Here is a 19963-nt window from a genome sequence, read left to right as displayed (position 1 = left end):
TTTATGTGCAAACTTAACAACACAGTGGCCAATTACAAAATAATAATAATAATAATAATAATAATAATAATAATCTATATAGTTCTGAAAATAGATTACTTACAACGAAAGAAGGCCTTGCCGTAGCTCAGGTGGTTAGTCACCGGCTTGCCACCGCGGCGGCCCGGGTTCGAGTCCAAGTTAGGTCATGTGGGAATTGTGGTGGACAAAGTGGCACTGGTGCAGGTTTTCTCCGAGTACTTTGGTTTCTCCTGCCAATTATCATTCCACCGACTGCTCCACACTCATCACCTATTATCCGGGGTAGGTTCAATAGGCCAGAAGTGGCCGCAGTACCAAGTGGACTCAGTCTCACCCCAACCCAATAAACTAAAAAAAGAAAAGCACTACTTTGAAAAAAATCACACGTGTTACAAACGTATGTAGAGAAGTTCAGAGTACTGTGAAAGTAGGAGCGATGGAGTGACCCCAAATGGGGAATGCAGGAATGCTGTATAAGGAGGCGTTTTGTTTATTTGAAAAGACACGCTGCCTCGTGTCATGGGGGCACTGGGATCAATTAAGAGGGGCGAAATTCAAGAGTTGCTCCAATGGACAATATGGGGTAAGGAATGAACTTCAGGACACCTGCCACAAATTTCAAAAGAAATGAACGAATTTTGAACCATTTGGTAGGTTAATAAAATGCAACTAAACTCCGTAAGTAGTAAAACTGAGAATTATCTTTTCCTGCTACTGCTCTAATAAAGAAAGTGAACAGAATAATACTCGAATGATACATCACCAATTCTTCTAATAAATATAGAATAATACCTAACTAACATGACAACATTAATCTAAATCACGCATGAAATTAATGACAGTCCTTTCGCCCGATATTTTCTCTTACGTTTCGTGTTAAAATAGTGACATAAACATGGCATTCATAGCAACATGTAACATTTCCATGTCACATAAAAGACTGACCATGCTCTCACACAAGTAAATTAAAATATTTTTGTATTCCTATGGAGGCTGTGCATGCTCGTAACGATTTTGACATAATGAACAAAAATAAATATTTGTGTGCCATAAGGTTTATATCTACCTGCCTCCATTCAAGTTTATAAACAAATAAATTTTACATGACTATTCCATATGTAAGGCTTTTGCATAATTTAGCTCGTGTTAAATTTAAACTGGTCTCAAGAATTGGAAAAGTAATATAAGGAAATATTTGTTCCTAACTACACAGTTTAAGATTTGAGGTTTTCACGGTGGTGACTATGAAGAAAGCAGTCTTCTGGGATTTGGCACCGTGTATATGTGGTATTAACCGACGTTTCAGAGGAACGTATCGCCTCCATCTTCAGGGTAGACAGCTTTTACCGGTTCTCACGGTCTCTTCGCTTGCGGATTTCTTATATTTTTCCTTCTACCCTGAAGATGGAGCCGATACGTTCCTCCGAAACGTCGGTTAACACCACATATACACGGTGCCAAATCCCAGAAGACTGCTTTCTTCATTTACACAGTTTAAGTTTATCCTAAAATGAGAAGCAATCAAAAAGATAACTAAGAGAATTGCTTGCTATGGACATGTCTTCAGTTCCTTACATCGATGCCAGAAACATTATCTTCGCCCTAAATTAAATGTATCATTCATTGCTTGTCCGGTCTACTATCAACAGCTAGCTCGTGCCCGCTACCTTGCACCTATCTCTGAGTTACAGCATCCAAATCTCTCTCTGGATATGCGTATGTAATGTCGGGAGATGATATCAAATTTGACTACATTTCACAGATGTTCACAGAATGTATGTAGTATAAATTTAGACAGAAACGCGAATTTACTTAATCTGATACCTAACTTCATTCAAAGCATCTACCTTGTGAAGCTACTAGTCGCTCAGATGGCCAAGAAGTCCCATCCCCCCCTTTTTTCGGAACCAGAGGTTTTATTACTGTGGTCGTAACAGCCTACTCGATAACACGCTCCTGCCGCGGTGGGAAGCCGGTGACTAACCGCTTGAGCTATGGCGCGGCCCCAATAACATAGGCCGCACATTTTTTGCCAAAAATTCAAGAGGAAAACTGGGGTGCGGCTTATATTCGAAATATTCGAAATCACACTTCATTTAAAAAAAAATAAACGTTGCCAAATTTCGGAATAATTTCTACTCCTGAAATAATATTCCAAGAAAATTATTTTTTCTATAATTTTTGTCTGAAAATTGTGCTGCGGCCTATACACGCACGCGGCCTATACATGCGTAAATACGGTATATTAATATGGACTGAATAGTGGTATCAGGCTCTTGTGAACATGGTGATGAACATCCGGTTTAAATAAATAGTTAAGCAACTATCAACTTCTCAAGAAGGACATTCTTTCATGAAGTTATATATACTCAAAAATTCATTCATATGTTTAGTTACTACCTATCTAGGGCCGCGCCATAGCTCAAGCGGTTAGTCGCTGGCTTCCCACCGCGGCGGCCCAGGTTCGATCCCGGGTCTGGTCAAGTGGGATTTGTGGTGGATAAAGTGGCGCTGGGGCAGGTTTTCTCCGAGTACTTCGGTTTCCCCTGCCAATCTTGATTCCACCAATTACTCCACAATTACCCTCACTTATCATCTGGGGCTGGTACAATAGGCCAGAAGTGACCGCAGTACGAGGGACTCAGTCCCACCCCACTAGCGATAAAAAAAATACTACTTATCTACCCCTGAATATTATGCATCCAGCATTTCGTTCTATCTTGCATTAAATCGCTGATTCAGTCATGTGTTCAGGTACTTGCTAACTGTTCCAAATATTCAATCACGAACCCGGGCATGCGTTTAACTCTCCAAATCGGACACGCGGTGTAACAGTTAACATTTTAACTCGACTATCATTCCATCTAGTTGATCATTAACATGGTCAGCCATCCATTGAGTTTCCTCGTTCATCAAAACTTCTCTCGCTCTGGAGACCGGTGCTAACATGGCGGTATGTGGATATGAGTTCGGAAGAGTTTCAATATTCATTCAAGATCATGCGCAAACAAAATGAGCGGTTAGAATAGATGCATGTGAATTTCAAATATTGGTTCTGGGTAATTCGATCCATAGGGAGTTACGACTGTATTTTGCTTTGTTCTGAAGGCTCAGTAGCGCCCTCAAAATCACGAAAATATCGGCACACACGTAATCCCCTTCCACTGTGATAACCTGTTCTCATTTTAGAGAATTTGGTATTTGAAACAGCGATGTGATCTCGAACGATCAGTGAGTTCTTTCGGAAATTATGAGTGCCAGGTTCATATCTGTAAAATAATTTCTCACACATTGAAACTATGCTCTTATACTTAAAGCCAGACGTGTCTGTTGAACAGTCAGTGTATATTGTGAGGCTTGGGTTCAACTCTGCAAGAAACTGTCCATATTCTCTACTGGTTTTTTAAGAACACTAGGCTGAATATCCAGTAAAATAAAAATTTGAATCCTCTGATTGCAGATAGAAGTGTTCAATGTTTAAATGAACATCACACAATGGAGTTAACATTTTCATTCATATAGGCTATATATGTACCAGGCTAAAATAATGTTCTCATAAGACTTGAAGCAAACGAAGGAATTATTAAATTGTTCGTCTTCTAATATATGAACTCACATACATAATTCTCGTCACAGGGCAACGATGTACGTCCAGTACGTCTCTTCGTGACAGGTGATAATAATGTACGCCACTGTCAATTCTTCAGATCGATCAAGTCGGTTAAAATGATTACCCTTCTAATTTATATTCAGGATGCGAACACCTCGAATCTAGGGTGGGACCCAAATTACCTTGACTCAGATCTTCGCCGTCAGACAACCATATAAACTCTATAGCTTCATGCATGAAGCGATCTACTTTACAGATTCTAGAGGGTTCTGACAGTGGTTTTTTAACATGCAGAATTACTACGTTTTGGGACTTTTTCCATCATCCTGTGTTCTAGAAAACAGAAAACACGATCTGGATCTCTTCCGTCCTCAGGTGAGTGGGGAGGGGGAGACACCTATTCAATTGAGTCCCTGGACTGAGGTTAGCTCTTTCTAAGGGACCCAATTGTAGGCCGCGCCATAGCTCAAGCGGTTAGTCGCTGGCTTCTCACCGAGTTGGCCCGGGTTCGATCCCGTGTCTGGTCAAGTGGGATTTACGATGGACAAGGTGGCGCTGGGGCAGGTTTTCTCCGGGTACTTTGGTTTCCCCTGCCAATCTTCATTCCACCAATTGCTCCACAATCACCCTCACCTATCATTTGGGGCTTGTACAATAGGCCGCAGTAGAAGGGACTTAGTCCCACCCCTCTAACAATAAAATAAAAAGGGACCCAACTGTATAGGTGTCTTCACCCTCAGTCACCTGAGAATGGAAACAGACCTAGTTTCCAAAACGTGTTTTTGTGTTTTCTAGAATACCGGACGATGGGAAAAGTTCAGAAACCCAGTAATTCTGAGACCTACTTTGCATTTACAAGACTTAACGTCCATTAAAATGATATAGAAATGTCAGGTCGCACCTTCTGGTTTTCAAAACCTGAATTAATAATATACAAGAATAAATCGACGTTTGTTTCTTGGAAAGCAGTAACCCTCATATAACATTCAAGATATGTGTGTCCTGCTGCTGTTAGATTTGAGGTTCTCATGGCAAGGACTGCACATGCATGTGTGTTATTTAACGATGCTGTAAGTATCTTGACCAGACAACGTCGAATTACACGATGATTAATGAATGATGAATTAGAAAAAAAAATCGAAGAATGCATTCGTCGCTTAACCTGCAGGGACTGAGGAAAACCACAAGAAATAGGATATCCGGTATCCAGGCCAAGATTCGAAATCAGTTCTCACGAATAAAATTCTACAGCTTTACCTCTAGACCAGTCGAAGATGACTGTCTTCTCGAATGTGACGCCTTGAGTTAGGTAAAAATTTCCTGTCGTTTCGGATGAACGTAATGCCCCCATATTCAGGGTCGAAGAATGAACCAAGCAAGCAGCAAACAGAGCCTGCCCTCTTGTTAATTACATTTATGCCTTGAAGCTCTCACGGCGAGCGAGAGTGATCAAATTTTCTCGGGAAATCAGGCGCGTTGATTCGGATAAGTCCGGAGGCAAGCGTGAACCCATCTCCTCAGCATCCAATTTCTTCTTTCTTTACCTTGTACGTGGTAAGTAGGGTCAGGGTGACCCGTCAAGATAAACAGCAATCAGGCAAGGCGGGGTTGCATAGCTGCGCAACTACGCAGCATGCAGACTGGGCAAGAATCTAGTGGTTACAGCACTTTAAGGCCGCGCCATAGCTCAAGCGGTTAGTCGCTGGCTTCCCACCACGGCGGCCCGGGTTCGATCCCGGGGTCTGGTCAAGTGGGATTTGTGGTGGGCAAAGTGGCGCTGGGGCAGGTTTTCTCCGAGTACTTCGGTTTCCCCTGCCAATCTTTATTCCACCAATTGCTCCACAATCACCCTCCCCTATCATCTGGGGCTGGTACAATAGGTCAGAAGTGGCCGCAGTGCAAGGGACTTGGTCCCACACCACTATCAATAAAAAATATATTATTTCCCTTAATCTAATTACTCTGGAAATATATCATCAATTTTTGTTCGACCCCAAGTCAGGTCATATCTGAATTCTGGTGGACGAAGTGGCACAGGGCTGGGTTTTCCCCGAGTATTTAGTTTCCCCCGTCAATTATCATTCAACGAACTGCACCACATTCATTAATCATCCTATCACCGTCGCTTTATAGGCTCGACACTGACAGCGCTGTTAAATATCAAACCTAAAAATGAACATGACGAAAATGGCCGTTAACATACTGATCACACATTATTGAGAATTTACTTTTCAGAGGGTTTTTATTTCTAGCTGTATTCCTGTTACTGAGCATAGGGGCCTCCAGATGCCAAGTGGTAAGCTATGTTGCGAAATCTGTAAATAATTTCCGGTATTTAAGACAGAGTTAAGCTCCTAGCTTAATATGTTAAATGAAACCTAATTGACAAAGAGTATAATTGAGAACTGGAAACCACAATATTGTCTTTCTATTTCCATTATGATTAAAGAGCATTTGAGCTGCTAATACGACTTCGGTAGTGTGCCAATTGCACGCACTGACTTTCGTACTAACCGAAGGGTGCTTACTGTCCTGAAGGTTCAGTTCGAAGGCTGTTATCACACGTTTATTTTTTTAGACGTTGAAGGTCATAGTATACAAAGTAGAGACGTCGCCATGGTTCGATCCCGGGCCTGGTGAACTGGGATTTGTGGTGGACAAAGTGGCGCTGGGGCAGGTTTTCTCCGAGTACTTCGGTTTCCCCTGCCAATCTTCATTCCACAAATTGCTCCACTATCATCCTCACCTATCATCTGTGGTTGATATAATAGGCCAGACGTGGCCGCAGTACAAGGGACTTACTCCCACCCCACTTACTTACTTACTTACTTACTTACTCATGGAGCTGAGCCCTTCTGGAGGAGCCGCCAATTATGCAGCTGCAGAACCCGAAGGTTCATCACCGTGTCCACAAGAGCCCTCCACTGGTCCCTATCCTGAGCCAGATCTGTCGAATCCATACCATCTCATCCTATCTCTCTAAGATCCATTCTAATATTGTCCGCCCACCTACGCCTTGGTCTTCCCTGTGGTCTCTTTCCTTCTGGCTTTCCCTCCAATATCCTATAGGCATTCCTCGTCTCCCCCATTCGTGCTACATGACCTGCCCACCTCATCCTCCTTGACTAGATCATTCTAACTAGACTTAGAGAAGAGTACAAGTTATGAAGCCCTTCATTATGCAGTTTTCTCCAACCTCCTGTCACTTCATCTCTCTTCGGTCCAAATATTCTCCTCAACACCCTGTTCTCAAACACCCTCAGTGTATCTTCCTCCCTTAATGTCAGAGACCAAATTTCACACCCATACAGAACCACAGGCAAAATTATAGTTTTGTTTATTCTAATTTGTATGTTTTTGGACAACAGACGAGAAGACAAATGGTTCTGGGCTGAATGGTAGCAAGCGTTACCTGAGTTCAATCGCCTCTTAATTTCCTCCTTAATCAGGTTTCGATCTGTTATCCTTGTTCCCAAATATCTTCACTGTGTCACATTTTCAAAGCATCTGTTACCTGTCTATATGTCATGATTTTTCCTTGCATTCTGGTGACGAGACAGCAACATATACTTAGTTTTCACTGTGTTTATTTCGAGACCAACCTCGTTACTAGCAACAGTTAGAAGTTTGTGTGTTTTTGTTTATGGTATCTACATTATCACCCAGCACATTCATATCATCAGTATAGATCATCAGCTGATGTGTCCCGTTTATTTCAGTCCCACCTGGTTTTTCTGGACCTTCCTAATGGCATATTCTAAGGCAAAGTTGAAAAGCTCTGGTGATAAAGCTTCTCCTTGTTTTAAACATTCTGGATAGGAAATTTATCAGACAAATGTTTCCCTACACGGACTTTACTATACGTTTCGTTTAAACACATTTTAATCAACCTAACTAGTTTCATGACTATGCCAAACTCTATTAGAATATTGTACAATACTTCCCTACTGACTGAATCATAGGCTTTTTTTGAAGTCTATGAATAGCTGATGTACTCTCTCATTGTACTCCCATTTTTTCTCCAATATCTGACGAATGCAAAAGTTCTGATCTGTAGTTGATCTGTTACGTCGAAACCCACACTGATGATCCCCAATAATTTAATCTATGTATGGACTTAACCTTGAAAGAAGAATATTGGACAAAATTTTATATGAAGTTAATAGCAGTGATATCCCCCGATAATTACTGTAGTCAGTTTTATCAGCCTTCTTGTGAACTAGTACAGTAATAGACTCCTTCCACTGATGAGGCAATTTTTCCTTATGCCAAATAGAAGTAATTAGATTGAGTCCTACCTCACTAGTAATAAAAAAGTCAATAATTTTTCGGTCATGGTAGCCGAGCGATCTATGGCATGTACTGTCTTCGATCGCTCGGAAGCCGGGATCGTGGGTTCGAATCCCACTCAGGGCATGGGTGTTTGGTATGTGTTTATTCTGTGTTTGTGTTGTCCTATGTTTAGATAGAGGCCTTGTGACGAGCTGATCACCCGTCCAAGGAGTCCTACCGTCTTTAAAATGATCATGAAACAGAAATCAGCCCTATGCTCCAACGTGGGAGCAAGAGGAGAGCGAGAAATAACAGTTCTTACTGAATAATTGTGCCAAGCATTTAAAACGGGATTACTGTTATGGGTGTACAACACTATGTAGTATCACAACTTTGTGTTTTGCATCTCGCCCATTCAGGAGGCATTTGCGATCGGAAGGAAGTAGTCGCTAGAAATGATTGCTTCCGTTTGGCTTGGGTCACGACTGGAAAGGAAGAAATAAGTTTACAACATTCACCCCCAGCAAAGACATAACTGTGGCCTTAGGCAGCGGCTACACGAGAGCACAAAATACGTCCGTTGTAACGAACGTACTTTATGACGGACGTTGCTGAGGACACCACACAGTTGCAGAATGCAGTGGGTAGTTTTTTTCTGCGATGGAGCCAGAAGAAAGCGTAGCATTCGCCTCTCTTGTTTATTTCTACAACGGACGCATTTCGTGCGCTCGTGTTTAAAGTGGAGCTTACTGACTGAATTAACAAAAACCGTATCTGTGTGTTTATTGCAGGGCACGGCATTGTGCCACTCGCTGTGCCAACAGAAGCGACCGGAAGTTGCATCCTTCAGACGTTGGTCAACTGCAGCAGTGCCGATGACTGCAGTCTCCAGAGCAACTCTGAGCTTCGGTTGGTAGGATCGGTGCGTGACATCATCATACGGCCGGCTCGTATGTCGTACCGCCCTGGAGAAACAGGTAAGACGTCAATTCACCGCACAGGTTTGAATAACAAACGTCTTAACTTATCTATAGACGACTGATTAGCTGATCACAGTGGCCGCGCGATCTAAGACATGAACTGCCTTCGCCGGCTCAAACACTGGGATCATGGGTTCGAATTCCACTTGAGGTGTGGATGTCTGTGTGCGTTTACTGTATGTTTGTACTGTCCTGTGTGTAGGTAGCGGCCTTGCGACGGGTTGATCCCCCGTCCGAAGAGTCCTACCGACTGTGTAAGAAAATTAAACTGAATAAGTGGCCAAAGTCCAACAAAGGGCTGTACAGCCATAGATAGACAGACAGACGATTGATGAATATTAAGCTGTCAGTTCTGTTCTTTGTGTCGTTTGTTTAATAAGATGCCTGCATATACTGCCTATATATATAGACTACAGAGCGTTATATAGTAGGTAAATTGTAAATCTATCCCTGTAACATGCCGTGGAGGCCCATAGGTTTGTGAGACGTCGAGGCTTCTACATTTTCTAGACTATCGGCTCACAGATGGCGGTGAGGTTGTCAGCTTTACGAGCCGGATAACAAATAAAAAAATATTATTTTTGTACTTTTTTTTAACATATTTGGCCAGAAAGAATCTAGGTCAAGTATTAATATCTATCTATATGGCACTACGGTCCTTGTGTACCTTGGCCTCTTTTTCAGTATCTTAATCCATACACCGTCGGTGGGACTACTTGGACGGGGGATCAGCCGCTACCTACACTCAGAACAACACAAAGAGAATAGGCGCACACAGACTTCCATGCCTTGAGTGGGATTCGAACCCACGATCCCAGTGTTCGAGAGGGCGAAGACGGCTCATGCTTTAGACCGCGCGGCCACTGTGATCGGCCCAACTAGTACAGGCGAAAGATTCTAATGGCAGTAATAAAAGAAAATAACATAGCGTAATGTCATTTAAATTGTATAGTAATTCATAGAATTAGAATTTAACAGTATTACCGTAATATTTTTTTTTAAATTTAAACTGAACCGGAAGTGTCATTATTGGAGTCCTGAATGAAAGATAGTTACTACCATTTTTATCAGATTTTAAAACATTTTGTGATTAAGACTCCCGTTAGTGGACACTGTTATGCCTATACGATTTCTAGTGCTATCCAATTAGGCTACTGTAATACGTTACTGTAGAAGTGAATTGATCGGCAAGCCATAGAGAGCCTGTATCAAATTGGTTGCCTTCCATTGTGACAGAGTAGAGAGAACATAAGCAACAACATGATCCCGGATTACTACGCGGTTCAATACAGAGCCTGTTTTGAATGTAAATGCCGTCCCTCCATACAAGGCTTCCCTCCGGCTGTGACCCTGGATTTCGAAGACAGTGAGTGAGGGGAAATCCCTAAACGCAAAACGTTCCTTATAGCACGACCGTTGCATGTAACGGAAAGAGGAAAGCGAGATAAGTAAGGAAACAGCCTCAGTATTCAACAAATCATACACTGAAATGGGCCAAATTGAAATAAGAAAACAATATTTCAAGTATTTAAAGATGCTATTTAGCTACTTTAGAAGTTATAGGAGGGAACAGGTCGCCGAACCTAACATTTTTCTCACCTTTAATATACAGAATGTATCTCTAAGTTCTCACAGGGGTGTAAAAGTAATATATGCAATCAGAAACAATGAAGTGAAATCAAATGAACAAGGGTTGAAAAGAGTTCACTGGAACTATATTAGGCGCACTTATTGCAGAAACGCCAAAAGATAGCCATTAATATTCTATAGGCTATTAAAGTATTTGTTTTTACAGCATGAATCGAAATTTTGCGTGTTAACTGAAAAACAAATCGTAATAATGAAGAAGGTACAAATGAAGTTGCTTAAACGCTTAAATTCAGCGGGTGGTCTCGCCTGATCTGATGTCGGAGCTACAAATGAAGTTACTGAGAGCCAACGCTGGATATAAATTGATCGTAAGCCTAATGAATACCGGTCACAGTAGCCGCGCGGTCTAAAACATGAACTGTCTTCGCTCACTCGAACGCTGGAATCGTGGATTCGAATCCCACTCAAGGCATGGATGTCCGTGTGTGTGTTTATTCTGTGTTTGTGTTATCTTGTATGTAGGTAGTGACCCTACGACGGGCTGATCACTAGTCCAAGGAGTCCTACCGACCGTGTAAACAAGAATACGAAACTGAAGAAGAGGCCAGGGCCCAACAAAGGGCTGTAGGGCCACTGATGAATTAAAGAAGCCTGATGAATATGTTAGAGAAAAATCAGGAATAATGGATGCCAGTGTAACAAAAAAATAATATCGAAAAATGTATAGAATATTTAGAAAGACTGCCTGGAAACTGAATTCCGAAAGTGCTCTGCCGGTATGAACCAAAGGATAAATATCAGGGATTTCAACAGAATTGTGCCAGCTGCATACACTGCCCATCTCATCCTACATTACTTTATCGCGATGTTAGATTTCGGGGAAAATGCAAGCTACAAAATTTATAATCAGATTATCACAGTGGAAGCGGGTTCAAAGGCATAAAATATCTTCGCTGGCTCAGGCGCTGGGATAGTCGGTTCGAATCCAATTCGATTCATAGATATCTGTCTGCCTTTATTCTGTGTTCGTGTTGTCCTGTGTAGGTAGCTGCCTTGTGACTGGCTGATCACCCCTAAAAGGAGTCCTGCTGACTGTCTATAAGATTCAAATTTCAAAATTAATTACTTAATTCTGAACGGGCACCTGCCACAGATCCTAATCCGAAAAGGTAGAAGAAGAAAAAGATAGCCCTAATTATGTAATTCTCAATCTTCAAGATACTCTGGTTAGATACATTACGGCTTCAACTGAAATTCACTGTTTCGCATGTCCCGTGCAGTCTGTATCACGTGCTGTAACTCTTATCAGGGTGTGTGTGCGCTTTGGTTCTGGTTTGGCAATGCTTTATTCGAAACCCGTTCTAAAGCAGCGCTGTTGCCTTCCAAGCATCTTCCACAGAAGAGACAGAGGGCTTAGCCGCTTTTGGTGAAGACCACTGAAGCGCGAAACAGTCCACTTAGCTCACCTATTCTTGGCAGAAATAACCCTAGGCTTTTGACCCCTGAGTTCAAAGAGACTGTAGATATGAGCAAAATACTTGACGTAACGAAGGTAATCCAGAGCATTTTGGCGTAACAAGATATAACAAGCTGATGGAGGGAAATGCATTATGAGGAGCTTCACAATTTACACTCTTCTGCAAATATTATTACGTTGTCAGAGCATGGAGCGCCCACGCAAAAAAATGTTAAGTGCACACAAAATTTTAGTTGGGAGACTTGAAGGGAAAAGACAACTTTGGGATACAGGCGTGGATTGGAGGGTAATATTTAAATGGGTTTTGATGGAATAGTGCGTGAGGATTTGGGTTTGATTCAATTGGCCCAGGACATTGCGCTGTTTCGTTCTTTTTTTTTGTTTGTAATGACAAAATTTCGAGTTTCTTGTGAGCTAGGGAATATCTCAACAATTTTAGTGATCGTAAGCTTATCAGAAATCCATGAAGTTAATTTAGTTATTGAAGCCTATAATAAGAACAATGAGAATCAGTTAGCTCAGTCGTACTGCGATATCTCATGGGTTGGACTGTCGGGGTTCGTTTCCCGACATTGGAAAGATTTTCATCTTCTTCATATCGTCCAAACCATCTCTGGGGCCCACCCGGCCTCCTATCCATTCGGTACCGGGGGCTCCTTCTCTGGGGGTGAAGCGGCCGAGGCGTGAAGATGACAACTTGCCGTCTAGTTCCGAGATTAAGAATGGATGATCTATACCTCCACTTCCCCATATGTCATCATGGTCTAGTGCTTAGTTAATTAAGCAGAGGGACAACTTTACCGTTATCCCTTCAAAGTAATCACTTTGTTGCCAAGATAATTTAGGAAGAGTATAAGTAGTTTTTGGTTACAAGTCTGTGAATGTGAAATTTTCATAACACAAGAACTAACCCATCTGTCATTAATAGCTCCAATTCCTCGCCATGCTTTAATTCCTGAAATTTTCTCGCCGGTTGACTGGAAGTACACATGCGCACTTTCCGTGCGTATCCTGTATTTTTTCGCATTATGGAAGAGAGTTTGCCAGGAAAGCGATCTGAGTAACTGTCCCCATAAAACCCATAACATATAATTCTGAATAAAACCTTACAAAGCAGCAGAGCCTGGACGAGCCCTTCTTGACGTTTAGGAGTGTACTCATTCAGACGTGAATGATGTATCGCCCATGTTTCTCCTCTCTGAAATTACAGAGATAGAAGCAACTGCGGGAAAATAACCAGGACCTCTATACCATTTCCACATTATGACCTTGTAGCCTAACCGTAAAGGATATAGATGTAACTTTCGTCTAAAATTACATTATACTTTAGCCCCAAATGCATAAAATATATCTACTTACCTTTTTTGAAAGGTTTCGGCTAACTGTTCTTTCGTCAGTAATAAAATGTTGCAATGAATAGGAAGATAACTGCCACGCAGAATCTACAGTTACCAACACTACGTGGCAGAGGCCTCTGTGAGAAGCTTGTAGGAGAATTGGAAGGGACAGATGCAAGGAGAGATAGACATACGGATGTGATGACGTCATACACCTATATATTTTTCTACGCCAAGGAGAGTGGGTTAAACCTTTTCCCTATCTATCTATCTATAGCTCTACAGCCCTTTGCTGCGCCTTGACCCTTTTTTCAGTTTCTTTAGCTTTTACACTGTCGGTAGGACTTCTTTGACGGGGGATCAGCCCGTCACAAGGCCGCTATCTGCATTCAGGACTGCATAAACACAGAACAAACACACAGACATCCATGCCTCGAGTGGGATTTGAATCCACGATCCCAGTGTTTGAGCGGGCGAAGACGGTTCATGCCTTAGACTGCGCGTAAACTGTGAGCGGCTAAATCTTCTCCCCCACCCCCGAAGTTCTATCCTGAAGTCTTGATTATACATAATTTACATGACTGAAAAAACTTGGAAATTTATGAAGGTTTCTGTCTTTTCGGGTGTGACACAGTGTAGTCTGGTAGAAAGTTACTAATCTTCCGAAGGAACCTGCTGCCTCTATTCATACCCTGAAGAAGGAGGCAGTATGTTCCTTCGAAACGTAGGTAACTACCTACTGGACTATATAGCGTCAAAAGACAGGAACATTATAGCCGACACTTCGAAAACTTAAAACTTCATCGTTTCACTGCATTGGGTTCATATTCTAACATTCTGTAAAATAAATCTGTGTTCGGAAAAGAAAACTGCTCGGCGAGATATGCAGGGACTAGATCATAAGGAAGGACGAGACGTGGATACAGGCGTGCGAGATAGAGTGTGCAGCATATTGGTCAGACCCCTGGCTGTAAGTTACCTGCAACACAGTGAAGTAAAATGAAACAGCGGAACTTCAGAAGAGAATCTGAGGGAGCAAGGCGTTGTAAAGACTGAAAAAGTTGTCATTGTCGTCTAATTCTTGAGCCAGATAAATATTGAACAATATGGCTGCCTTACAAGCAGACAAGCTAGCAACACACACGGCTTATATTTATGTAAAGGGTCTCGCAAACTGTTCCACGACAGATGTGCGTCTCTGTGTGTGTATGTTCTTATTGCGGATTTTCGTTAAATTCTGTAGAGCTACTGGCTAAGTTGAACTTTAGTCCATAGAGTCCAGACCAGGGATGGGGAAATTTTACGTTAACTTTTGCCACAGTTATAATAGAAATTACAAATAATATGTGACNATAAGTAACAATAAATTTAGGTTTTGAAAATGTTTTTCTTGCTTATTAAGTAAAAAGTAAAGTTGTTCCTGTGCTTAACAAATTAAGCACTACGCAATGAAGACGCGTGGGGTGGGGGGGTGGGTGGATGTATACACTGTGTAGATCCACGTTTTCTTGACCTCGGTATTAGTCTGAGATATGTTGTCAGCTTCACGCCCCGGCGGTTTTACCCCCGAGGAGAGAGCCCCAGGTACCCATTGGATAGGAAGCAGGGTGGACCCCAGAGCTAATCTGGACGACGTGGAGAGGAAAAAATTCTTGACACTACAGGGACTCGAACTCCGATCCCTCAACCGCCAAACCAATAGCCAGTCGCTATACAGACCCCTTTCTCATTTCTTACAATAACTACAAATAAAAGCCAACATTTCGTGATTCTAGAGAAGCGAACGCCTCAATAAAATGAGTGGATTCTATTTGTGTTTTGTGAAAACCTTGGGCCAACCGCCCCAGTTGCCCCCCTTTAAATCGCCTCTGAGATATGACAGTAGCTGTCCCCATTGCTTCAGCACCATCTGGTGTACTTATTAAGGTACCTCCTGCTGAAGTTTCTTTAGATATTTCTTCAGTTCTTAGTCATTATACAATCTATCCAGCTATTATGGATAATAAGTACTAGTTATGATGAGTATAAATATAAATGTAATTTAACATGAAGAACGTGTTCCAATGAACTCGTTCTATCGATATTTCTTCAGTTCTTAGTTTGTACTGGCATGTGATTTTCAAATTGATACAAACGTCACTGGTTATATTTGTGAGGCTGCTTCGTAAATTTGACTGTGTATTGCACTGTTCAGAACACCTGGCAAGATAGCAGGCCGGAATACTGTGTATTCTGATAGCTGCCCTTCCCTGGGTAACCATACTTCTCAGTGTTCACGGTGTATACATTACATAACAGCAAAAATCTTATAAAAATTTAATGGCGTAGTAAAAAGGTAAAAACGCAAAACTATCCCTGTAACAGGTCTTGGAGACCCATAGGGTTTTGAGAGGTCGAGGCTGTCACATTTTCTAGACAATCGGCTCACAGATGACGTGAAGTTGTCAGCCTTACGAGCGGGCCGTCCTTTACCCCCCAGGAAGATTCCTGGTACTCGTTTCTGTTAGAGTTTGAGCCGACCCCAGAGCCATAGTGCGACTGAGAGAATTAGGTCAATTGAAAAATCCAGTGATCTCAACAGGAATCGAACCCACGACCTTTCTGCTTGTAGCATAGTACCTCAATCAACTACGCTACCGCGTGCCCCATAGTGAATTATACAATAGTCTGCAGATGTTAATATAGACAAAACTTTTAATAACCGGTGCCAGCCGGTATCTCAGTTGGTTACAGTGGCTCACCATTTCTGGCGAAGTTGTTCCGGCTGGTTGTCTGGAAGTATAAATTGCAGTAAGGAATTTCCAAAAGCAAATCTTGTTCATATTGTGTAGAATACATCTTCACGTTACTTTGGCCGCGCCATAGCTCAAGCGGTTAGTCGGTGGCTTCTTATCGCGGTGACCCGGGTTCGATCCCGGGTCTGGTCAAATGTGATTTGTGATGGACAAACTGGCGCTGGGGCAGGTTTTCTCCGAGTACTTCGGTTTCCCCTGGCAATCTTCATTCCATCAACTGCTCCACAATCGTCCTCTCCTATCATCTGGGGCTGGTACAATAGGCCAGAAGTGGCCGCAGTACAAGGGACTTAGTCCCACCCCACTAGCAATACCACAATACTTTTAATACCCCCGAAATTTGGACGTAATGACAGAGGAAGCGGGAATATAGTTCAAGTTTCCTCTCTGCAGTTGAGGTATGAAGGAGAATTATGTAAAAGGGGATAAAATTGACATTGTTTCTAGGCACCATGCCATGCAGGTGTGTAGGTCATGGAGACAAACTCCCCTTATTCTAAAACTCGGCTGTAATCTCAATAAACTGCTTCACTAGCCTGACAATTACTCCCAATATACAGCGTGCCAGATTCCTCCGATACATGCTGGATCGGGGCTGGAGCCAGCCTGGACATGGCAGGAAAGGAATCCTGCGTCTGTCGAGAAATGAACCCGGTAGCCCAGTTATTTACCAGCCACTTTAATGACTTCAGTATCTCGGATTATTGACAAACCAGCCTTCAATATTTTCCAGATTATAGCACTTCCCAAACACCTGAATTTGTAGGACTTGAGATTCTTACAGTGGCGCTTTTGAAGAGTTCTGTCTGGGACACAACGCCGCGTGGTCCGTTGAAATTCGACCGAAGTTCGGAGGAACATGTCGCCTCCATCTTCAGTGCTGAAGCCAAGCAAGAAACAAGCGTGAATCAAGTAGCAAGCACAATGTTCTCTGCTTGCTAATTGGTTTGTTGCTTGACTTATTTTTCGACAATGAAGGTGGAGGCGATATGTTCCTCCGAAACCACAATTGACTTTCAGCGGACTACACGCCGTTATATCTGAGAAGATAAAACTCTACTTGAATATGGTTTTGGATTAATAATTCTCTTCCACAGTTCGAAACTTGTACTCGTCTTTTGGGTTATCATACCGCGCAGTTGTATGGGTGACTACAAGTATTTGTTCCAAAAAAAAAAGAAAACTGTGGAAAAGAATCATTAACCGCAGTACCTTTAGGAGGAAACGTTTATAATTAGCTATAAAATTATGATTAGCTCTTTCTAGGAGGTCCAATTGAGTACGTGTCTTCCCTTCTCACCTGAAGACGGACACAGAACAAGTTTCCGAAACATCGTGTCCTCTATTACGTAGAGTGTTCTCTATTACCTAGAATTCCGGACAATGGAAAAGGTCCAAAAACCCAGAAATTCTGTGTCATCTAGCATCGTCAGAACCCTTTAGAATCTACGTCTATGAATGCAGCTCAAGAACTGGAATGGTTTGCCGAGCTTGAGAACTCCGTGCATTCCGTCACGTTAACAACTGTGAAGGCAGTAAAACGTCACAAGATGTAGGTGAAAATATTACGTAGTTAACTTATTTATCAAGCCGATCACAATAGTCACGCATTCTAAGGCATGAAATTTCTTCGTCCTCTCAAACACTGGATTGTGGGTTCGAATTCCAATCGAGTCATGGATATCTTCCTACTTTTCTTTTTTCTGTTTGTTTTGTCCTGCGTAGGTAGCGGCCTTGAGACGGGCTGATCACTCGTCCAAGGAGTCCTACCAACTGTCTATGAGATCCATAATTCCAGAATGATTCTGATGTGGAGCAGACCAGAGAGCTTAATATGAAGGGGTAAAAAAAAGAGAGTTACTTTTAGTAGTAAATGTAGTAAATATGTGTTAATTTTTTGGTACTTTATGTACAATTTTAAATACATTTATGTAGGAATATTTACTGCTCTAAATAGTATGGTCCTTGTATATCTGCACATCAACCATAATCCAATTTAAGTTGGTACCACTGAGCACCTGCTCTTCTCATTTGTCATCCCACTCCCCGAACTTAAATTTGCATTCTGCTGGAATATTTTGTTGCATTATTGGTGCATATTTGACTGTATGTCTGTCGGTTCCATCAATTAGCAAACTCGTCAATCCAACCCCTCACATACAGAAGCCCCCTGCTCCCCACCCTGCTCCACAAATACTGCAAGCGGCAGATAATGTTGCTTCAGTAAATAAGAGTGAAAAACAAACATCCCTTATCATACGTCAATCGATCCACTGTCCAATATGGCAGTCGTGTCTGTTCATTTTTATTCATATAGTAAACAACTATTGTCTACTTTCATATGTTTTTTATATTATGTTCTCATCATCAGGGACAAAAATGTGATTCGTTATACATTTAAATGTTGGGATTTACGTTCATTTTGTAAGTAGACATTGATTGCTATTGTTCGATTGTCAAATGTTCTGCTTTAATGTCCTGTCCTTCGTATTCTCTCTTTCCGATTCTATGATTATAATTCAGTTCCCATTGTTACAATGTTCAGGCAGTAGTCATTCATAATTGCTTTCCATTGCTCGTCCCCCATTATTCCATGTTAATTGTACAGGGGAATATATGAATATCAATATCAAAACAGGACTGTATCACACAGAAAAAAAATTGTTAGAAAGATATAACATGTTCACGAGTTATGGAGCTTCATAGGATGGTCCGTAAAAAGCCCTCTGATTCAATTTTATGGTAGTAAGCTTGTGTCAATAATTCTGAGGAATAAGAGGAAGTTGGAGAGAACACTGCATGATAAGGAGATGCATAATTTGTATCCCTCACCAAATATTAAGTATTACATTCAGGATGCTGAGATTGTAGGTAAACTTCCATGTACCATCCATGAGTGAGAGGTACAATGATGACAATATTTTTCTTTTTGGAAAACCTGAAAGCAGTTAATAACCTGGGAGACCTAGCCGTCGATATGAGGGTTTTAAAAAAATGCATATCATAAAAGTGTTTGGATATGTTTCAGTTGGATTGGTGTAGGGTTCAATGGCTGGCTCTTGAAAACACGGCAAATAACATTTTGGTCCCTTAAAACGCGGGGAATAAGTGAATATTGGCTCCCCAAGAAGGCTTTCGCCCTATGGAATTAGTTATTTAATTGTATAACAATTGTATAACGAGCTCAACGGCCGAGGGGTTAGAGTTAGGCTCTCAGTGGCAAGAAGTTTGTAACCTCCAGGTCGTCCAGATGGACTCTGGGACCCACCTAGCCTCTTATCCGATGGTTACAGTGGACTCTTTCCACGGGGATAAAACAGCCGGTTCGTGAAACTTACCACTCACCTGGAACTAGTGCCGAAGTCAAGAGTACTTGGATCTGCAGATCCGTTCCCCATACGTCTTCATGGCGTAGTGCTTTATCTCTACAATAAATGGCCTACCTCTCCACTAAACTACATGGCATAAAGTGATCACTGACAGTATGGTCTTTAGGTGGTGCTCACATAGACATACATCGAGAAATGGCCAAAAAATGTATACACCACTGAGCAAGGAAGTGTTCCTACAAAGCCGTTCTCTAAACAAAGATGAATTTTCCAGCAATCCGATATAATACTAGGGGTACTCGGTAGCGTAGTTGGTTGAGGCACTATGCCACAAGTTGGAAGGTCGCAGATTCGAGTCCCGATGAGGTGGATTTTTTCAGCTTACCTAATCCTTCCTGCCGCACTATGGCCCTGGGGTCGACTCAGCCTGTAACAGAAATTAGTACCAGGGATCTTCCTGGGGGTTAAAGGGCGGCAGACGCGTAAGGCTGGCAACCTTGCCGCCATCTGTGAGCCAATTGTCTAGAGAAATTAAGGGATCCTCAATGTCTC

At 42.0% G+C, this 19963-nt stretch overlaps 1 protein-coding gene across 3 annotated transcripts in view; it reads left to right on the top strand.

Annotated features, from left to right (window-relative positions):
• Nucleotides 1-19963, top strand: part of LOC111861631 (C3 and PZP-like alpha-2-macroglobulin domain-containing protein 8) — a 286966-nt gene that overhangs the window by 210923 nt on the left and 56080 nt on the right. For all 3 annotated transcript variants that reach the window (XM_023846353.2, XM_023846351.2, XM_023846352.2), the window contains exon 4: nt 8695-8880. In XM_023846353.2, the coding sequence (XP_023702121.1) occupies nt 8695-8880 (186 nt within the window). The remainder of the gene's footprint in view (nt 1-8694; nt 8881-19963) is intronic.

This window comes from Cryptotermes secundus, unplaced genomic scaffold (assembly GCF_002891405.2).
Source record: "Cryptotermes secundus unplaced genomic scaffold, Csec_1.0 scaffold43, whole genome shotgun sequence".
Lineage (NCBI taxonomy): Eukaryota > Metazoa > Arthropoda > Insecta > Blattodea > Kalotermitidae > Cryptotermes > Cryptotermes secundus.
This window is presented reverse-complemented; position numbering and strand designations above follow the sequence as displayed.